At 37.7% G+C, this 8365-nt stretch overlaps 1 protein-coding gene across 1 annotated transcript; it reads left to right on the top strand.

Moving 5' to 3' along the window:
* The first annotated feature begins 210 nt into the window (after window positions 1-210).
* LOC147580148 (olfactory receptor 4F3/4F16/4F29-like) lies at window positions 211-1158 on the top strand. The gene has a single exon (XM_086710282.1). It carries the CDS (start codon window positions 220-222, stop codon window positions 1156-1158), a length of 939 nt encoding a protein of 312 aa, XP_086566408.1. The 5' UTR covers window positions 211-219.
* The last annotated feature ends 7207 nt before the right edge of the window (window positions 1159-8365 follow it).

Raw genomic sequence — 8365 nt, 5'->3', positions numbered from 1 at the left:
GCAGGGGCAGAGAGAGAGGGAGACACAGAATCGGAAACAGGCTCCAGGCTCTGAGCCATCAGCCCAGAGCCTGACGCGGGGCTCGAACTCACGGACCGCGAGATCGTGACCTGGCTGAAGTCGGATGCTTAACCGACTGCGCCACCCAGGCGCCCCATAATTATCATCATTTACATTTTCTCCTATTGTCCTTCTTCAGGTGCTGTGCCAACAACGCCAATGGATGGAACGAATCACTCTGTGGTGTCAGAGTTTGTGTTCCTGGGACTCACCGATTCCTGGGAGATCCAACTTCTCCTCTTTGTGTTCTCCTCCACGTTTTATGTGGCAAGCATGATGGGAAACTCCCTCATTATGCTCACTGTGACCTCTGACCCTCACTTACACTCCCCCATGTACTTTCTGCTGGCCAACCTCTCCTTCATTGACCTGGGAGTTTCTTCTGTCACTTCTCCCAAGATGATTTATGATCTTTTTAGAAAGCGTAAGGTCATCTCCTTTGGTGGCTGCATCGCTCAAATCTTCTTTATCCATGTCATTGGTGGTGTGGAGATGGTGCTGCTCATCGCCATGGCCTTTGACAGATATGTTGCCATATGTAAGCCTCTCCACTATCTGACCATCATGAGCCCAAGAATGTGCCTCTTCTTTTTAGTGGCTGCCTGGATGACTGGCCTCATCCACTCCATGGTTCAACTGGCGTTTGTGGTAAACTTACCCTTCTGTGGTCCTAATGTGTTGGACAGCTTTTACTGTGACCTTCCTCGGTTCATCAAACTTGCCTGCACGGACAGCGACCGACTAGAGTTTATGGTCACAGCCAACAGTGGATTCATCTCTGTTGGCTCCTTCCTCATACTGATCATTTCCTATATTATCATCATTCTCACTGTTCAGAAACACTCTTCAGCTGGTTCATCCAAGGCTCTGTCCACACTGTCAGCTCACATCACTGTGGTATTCTTGTTCTTTGGTCCTTTGATATTTGTCTATACATGGCCATCTCCCTCCATACACCTGGATAAGTTTCTGGCCATCTTTGATGCTATTCTCACTCCTTTCCTAAATCCGGTCATCTATACATTCAGGAACCAAGAGATGCAGGTGGCAATGAGGAGAGTATGCAGACAGCTGGTGAATTACAGGAAGATCTCTTAAGGAACGTCTGATGTTGTGAAGAGCCCTTGTTGATTACTGATGTCCATTATTGATGGTCAAACTCAGGGAGAAGCTCTTGTTTGTCTTACCTTGCTTTGATTATACACACTGGTACTGAGTCTATTTTTCCCTTTCACTCAGGAGGGAGGGACATTTACTTTTGAAAAGAGAGGAGTTACATATGAAGTATTTCAAACTTAAGATTACAATAATTTTGAGTCTCAATTCCTAAGGAATAATATTTATATGAAGTAATTGTTGGATATACAAAAGATGGTAGACTTCTTTAAGGCCTTCAGAACAGGGAGAGCTGTCTCCTTTTTTTGACAGGAGTCTGTCTCACAGAAAGGAATTCCTACTGGTACTCAGTGGGGGTTTGCTGACAGAAATGAATGAAGTCTTCTTATTGTATGCTGCAGCTTGTCCATATTCTACCCCTTCTGTGGGTCTCTGTCAGGCCTGTGCAAGGAGGGAAGTGTTTTTGAGAGCACACACAATCTTTGAGAACACACATACACAAGCCCAATGGGTACATGTCTGGGTAGAAGCCATGTATTCTCAGAATATAAAGAACTGGGAAAACACCAGGATCTTTCTCCTTGATTAGTATTATGTTATTCAAACGCATTAAATCTTCATTCCCTTTTCCCTTCTGCTTCTTCCTCTTCATTTTTCCTCAGTCACGTATGGTCTCTGGGCTATGAAGATCTCTAGCCCCCTTCCCTCTCATTTTTCAGCTTCCTTACTTCTTCTTCTCCCTGTGCCACCATTCCTCCTTCTTTTCCCACTTCCTTTCACTTGCAGCTCTGTCCCCTTCTAACTTCCCTTACTGCTGTCCTATTAATTATCTTTTTTTAATTGATGTATAATTGAAACTTAACATTATGCCAGGTTCAGGTGTACAAAATGATTCGATATTTGTATATATTGCAAAATGATCACCACAATAAAGTTATCTAACATCTGTCACCATACATTACTGCTGTCTCCTTTAAATTTCTATTTCTCAATTATGAATGTATAAATTGCCTCCTCCACAGGTTTCATGTCTTGAATGACTTGTTTTGGCCAAAGCAGCTCAGCCATGGAATGTCAATGAGGGGAAAATAGCTAAATGGCAAGGGTAGAGTCACCCAGAGCAATGGCTTTCACACTTTTTGATACTGACCTAGAGTATACATTACAGTATATATCCTGCCCCATCTCCATAAAGAACTGAACCAAAGTTTCACAAAATGTTATTTACTTTTGATGAAAGTTTCTTTCTCTTTCCTTTCCTTTCCTTTTGTCTTCTATTAAAAACTTGTTCACAACCTACTTTGTGAACCACTGAAGCTTTGCATACTAAGAAAATTACACAGAAGACAAAGAATTACATGTACTGCTTCTAGTTAGGAGAAGAATGAATAAAACAAGATAAATGTTATGTAATTCTAATAGCAAAAACAAATCTAGTCTTGCTTTAATGTAGTATTTGATAGCAAAGCATTTCTAAGTTTATTCAAATAAGCCTATCAAAGCTGAGCTGTGCAAAATTTGCCAAAATTTTCACATCTGTCATTGCTTCTTTTCAGACTCATTATTTAAAGTTATATATATATATGTGTGTGTGTATACACACATATGTATACACACACATATATGTATACACACACACACACACATATATAGTTTACTTTCAAGTTTTTAAATTTACATTCCAGTTAGTTATCACACAGTGTAATACTAGTTTCAGGTATACAATATAGTGATGCAACGCTTCAGTATAACACTAGTATTCATCACAAGTGTCTTCCTTAACTTCCATTAGCTATTTAACACACCCCCCCCCCCACCAGCATTCTGATAACCATCAGTTTGTTCTGTACAGTTAAGGCTCTGTTTCATGATTTTTCTCTTTTTTTCTCCCCCATGTTCAGTTGTTTTGTTTGTTAAATTCTACATTTGAATGAATTCATATGGTATTTGTCTTTCTCTGATTGACTTATTTCACTCAGCATAATACTCTTTGGCTCTGTCCAGGTCATTTCCAATGGCAAGATTTTCATTTTTTTTTATGGCTGAATAATATTCCATTTTGTATATATACCACATCTTCTCTAACAATCCATCAGTTGATGGATATTTGGGCTCTTTCCATAATTTAGCAATTGTTGATAATCCTGCTATAAACATGAGGACATATCTAACCCATTGAATTAGTGTTAAATTAATAAATAAAGTTATATATATATATATATATATATATATATATATATATATATATAACTAAAGCAAATAAAATTTACTTCCTGAAGGTTTTTTTTTTTTTTTTTTTTTGTATCCATTTGGTTTTATCTTTTACTATTCCTTTCCAATTCAGGAATAACATTTTATCTTAAGGTAAATGTATTTTTTTTCCTTGATAAACAAACCAGATTCTATTACTTGCATAGTCAGTGATACTTTTTGGTCATGTTACTTCTGGTATATTCTCAGTCACCCATATTAATTATAATTTTTTTTTAAAGTAGGCTTCACTCCCAGCATGGAGCCCAATGTAGGGATTGAAGTCATGACCTGAGATCAAGACCTGAGCTGAGATCAAGAGTTGGAAACTCAATGGACTGAGTCACCCAGGTGCCCCAATGATAACTTTTAACCAACATAACTAATTTCTAATTCACTGTGTTTTTGAAGGAATTGAGAATTGTCTGTTATATATGATCATTTTAGTAAACTAGCAAAGCTTATGAACACACTAAATATAATGCCCAGCAGTCACACATATCCTTCTTACACTTTCTTATAGGCAATAAATGTTATTCTTAAATGAGCACATTCACTAATTTGATCAAAAGATATAGATACTCTACAAAGACATAAATCTCTCTCTCTGTCTCTCTGTCTCTGTCTCTCTCTCTCTCACACACACACTGTGACCAATGGTTCAGTATTTAATCTTATTTTAAAAATTTTTAATGTTTATTTATTTTTGAGAGAGAGCGAGAGAGGCAGAATGTGAGCAGGGGAGGGGCAGTGAGAGAGGGAGACACAGAATCCGCAACAGGCTCCAGACTCTGAGCTGTCAGCACAGAGGCCAACACAGGGCTCAAACTCACAGACCATGAGATCATGACCTGAGCCAAAGTCAGATGCCCAACCGACTGGACCACCCAGGCGCTCCACTATTTAATCTTGTTTTAACAATATGCAAACAATATCCAATAATTATTTTATTTAACACTAAATCAAAGTCTTAAAATTGCTAAGGATATTAGATATTATGTTTACGTGGACACACTACAGAACTGTCAGAAGTATAATAAACTGGTTGAACATAGAATTTTACATCTTTTCTAATTTTAAGTGCTTGTTTTATGGTCTGTACTGTGAAGATCAGGGAGATCTGTAGCTTTTCTGTAAGACATATTATCAAATTAGTCTGAATTGTCCAAGAATTTATTTAGATTATGTGATTTTAGAATATTGTATAAAAATGCTTCTGAGTTAATAAATTTTATAAGAATTTTTTTCTGAAAAAAACTAGCATATTTAATATAGAAGTTAAGTTTTTAAAACTTTTTTTGGGATAAAGGATATGCTAGATTCATGTCAGCACTTGTTAACTTCTATAAACCTATTCTTACAAAACCTTTATTTTCAGAGGCTTTGTATAAACGTTATTAGTAGCTCCTCGAGGTAGAAAAATATTTCATAGTCATACAATGAGTAAAAGTTTTATCAATTACAGAAACAAAGGCATCATAAAGCTCCTAGATTCAGTTTTACAACCTTACCTACAGATCAAAGGTAGATTCCTATCTACCAAGACATCAAAAGTAGAGACACATACAGACATAGGAGCTCAAAGAAACTTTGTTTCCATCAGAAACAAGACATATTTTTACAGAAATAGATAAAAAAACCCAGACAAACAAACCAAATTCTCCTCATTTCTCATTTGATAGCGAATAGGTCCTGTATTGGTTTGCTAAAGTTGCTGCAACGAAGGCACCACAAACTAGGTATCATAAACAGAAATTATTACCTCACAGTTCTGGAAACCAGAAGTTCAAAATCAAGGTGGTTGCAGGATTGGTTCCTTCTAAGAGCTGTGAGGGAAGGCTCAGTTCCAGGTCTTTCTCCTTGACTTGTAGATGGCTGTCTTCTCTCTGTCTCCCTCCCCGCCCCCCGCCGCCCGCCCCCATTAGTTTTCTTCCAGGCATGTCTGTTTGTGTCCAAATTTCCCCCCTTTAAAAGGACACTAGTCATATTGGATTTGGGCTCACCCTACTTTTTTTTTTTTTTTTTAATTTTTTTTCCCCAACGTTTATTTATTTTTGGGACAGAGAGAGACAGAGCATGAACGGGGGAGGGGCAGAGAGAGAGGGAGACACAGAATCGGAAACAGGCTCCAGGCTCTGAGCCATCAGCCCAGAGCCTGACGCCGGGCTCGAACTCACGGACCGCGAGATCGTGACCTGGCTGAAGTCGGACGCTCAACCGACTGCGCCACCCAGGCGCCCCTAGCTCACCCTACTCTTAACTCATTACACTTGTAATGGCCTTATTTCCAAACTAAATTCATATTCTGAATTATCAGGCGTTAGGACTTCAACATGAATCTTGATGGGGGGTACAGAATTCAACCCATGATGGATCCTCACTATCCTAATAGAGACTGCCAAATTATTAAATCATGTAACCAAATTCACAATCTCTGTTGTCACCAATGAGGAACAACTTATTAGTCACGTGCAAAACCAGCATTGGAAACAAACTTGGCATAACCAGAAACAAACCAACTAACAAACAAAAACTACCAAAGCAGAAAAATAAAACAGAGATCAAAATGTCAGTGAAGGTGAGAACCCAGAAGAGACCTAACTAAGTCTAAATGTCTTATGAAGTGCATAGCTCAGAAAACACAGTTTATTGTCCCCAGAAGGTGAGTCCACTTGAATATCTTGGTGGATCTCCAAAACTATCAAAGTATAATTTTCAAAAAGTTAAGAACATGATTGATATATAAAATGATCATGTATGAAGTAGTATCTCACGAATGAGAGGACAAGATGGTAAGCTGGCTTCAATCAAATTTTGATGGAATTAATTCCTAAGACTGAATGAATCCCCCTGTAAATGGTCTTCATAATTCTCAACTTCACCATTTCCATGATTCCGATCTATGCCATAATTGAGGTGAAGCACAGTGACCTTAGAATTTTAAGAAGCCAAACCCAAGGAAAATTCTTGATAACTGATTCAATTTTTTGTTGGTTATGGGCCTGATCAAATTTTCTATTTCTTCCTGTTTTAGTTTTGGTAGTATGTGAGTTTCTAGGAATTTTTCCACTTCTTCCATATTGCCCAGTTTGTTGGCATATAATTTTTCATAGTATTCTCTCATAACTGTTTGTATTTCTGTGGTGTTTGTTGGTTGTGATCTCCCCTCTTCATGATTTTATCTATTTGAATCCTCTTTCTTTTTGATAAGTCTTGATCAATTTTATTTTATTTTTTTAAAACTAGCTTTTAGGGGCACTTGGGTGGCTCAGTAAGTTAAACATCAGACTTTGGTTCAGGTCATGATCTTGTGGTTTGTGAGTTCGAGCACCTGCTGACAGCTTAGAGACTGGAGCCTGCTTGGGATTCTGTGTCTCCCTCTCTCTGCCCCTCCCCCACTCGCGCTCTGTCTCTTTCAAAAATAAACTAAAAAAATAAAAAAAAACAGCTTTGAGTTTTATTAATCTGTTCTACTGGTTTTGTTTCTATATCATTTATTTCTGCTCTGATCTTTATTATTTTCTCTTTTCTGCTGCCTTTAGGCTTCATTTGCTGCTCCTCTTCTAGTTCCTTTAGGTGTAAGGTTAGGTTATGTAATTGAGACCTTTCTTGCTTCTTGAGATAGGCCTGTATTGCAATGTAGTTTCCTCTTAGGACTGTCTTTGCTGCATCCTCAAGGGTTTGGACTGTTGTGTTTTCATTATCATTTACTTCCATGAATTCTTTTTCTTTCTTCTTTAATTTCCTGGTTTACTCATTAATTCTTTAATAGAATATTTTTGAACTTCCATGTATTTGAAGTCTTTCCAAATTTTTCTTGTGGTTGATTCCAAGTTTCATAGCATTGTGATCTGAAAAATATGCATGGTATGATCTTGATCTTTTTGTATCTGTTCAGGGTCTTGGGCCAGATGGCTTCCCAGGGGAATTCTATCAGCCATTTAAAGAAGAGTTAATACTCATTCTCAAACCAGTCCAAAAAATAGAAATGGAAGAAAAATTTCCAAACTCATCCTATGAAGCCAGCATTACCTTGATTCCAAAACCAAAGACCCTGCTAAAAAGGAGAATTACAGGCCAATATCCACAATGAATCTGGATGCAAAAATTCTCGAAAAGATACTAGCAAATCAAATTCAACAGTACATTAAAAGAATTATTCACCATGAACAAGTGGGATTTATTCCTGGGCTGCAGGAGTGGTTCAATATTTACAAATAAATCAATGTGATACACCACATTAATAAAAGAAAGGATAAGGACCGTATGATCGATCCTCTCATAAATGCAGAAAAAGTATTTGACAAAACACAACATCCTTTCTTGATAAAAACCTTCAAGAAAGAAGGGATAGAAGGAACATAACTCAACATCATAAAGGCCATATATGACAGGCTCACAGCTAACATCATTCTCCATGGGGAAAAAACCGAGAGCTTTCCCCTTAAGGTCAGGAACATAACAGGGATGTCCAATGTCACCACTGCTGTTCAACATAGTCCGGGAGTCCTAGCCTCAGGAATCAGACAACAAAAAGAAATAAAAGGCATACAAATTGGCAAAGAAGAAGCCAAACTTTCACTCTTTGCAGATGACATGATAATCTACATGGAAAACCTGAAAGACTCCAACAAAAGACTGCTAGAATTGATACGTGAATTCAGCAAAGTCGCAGGGCATAAACTCAATATACAGAAATCGGCTGCATTTCAATACACCAACAAAGAAGTAGTAGAAAGAGAAATCAAGGAGTCAATACAATTTACAACTGCACCAAAAGCCATAAGATACCTAGGAATAAACCCAACCAAAAAGGCAAAAGATCTGTTGTCTGAAAACTATAGAAAGCTTATGAAAGAAATTGAAGAAGACACAAAGAAATGGAAAACATTCCATGCTCATGAAATGGAAGAACAAATATTGTTAAAACGTTGATACT

This window comes from Puma concolor, chromosome B3 (genome assembly GCF_028749965.1).
Source record: "Puma concolor isolate L17-30 chromosome B3, mPumCon1.1.hap2, whole genome shotgun sequence".
Classification (NCBI taxonomy): domain Eukaryota; kingdom Metazoa; phylum Chordata; class Mammalia; order Carnivora; family Felidae; genus Puma; species Puma concolor.
Note: the sequence above shows the minus strand (reverse complement) of the source record. Positions and strands in the feature narration are given on the sequence as shown.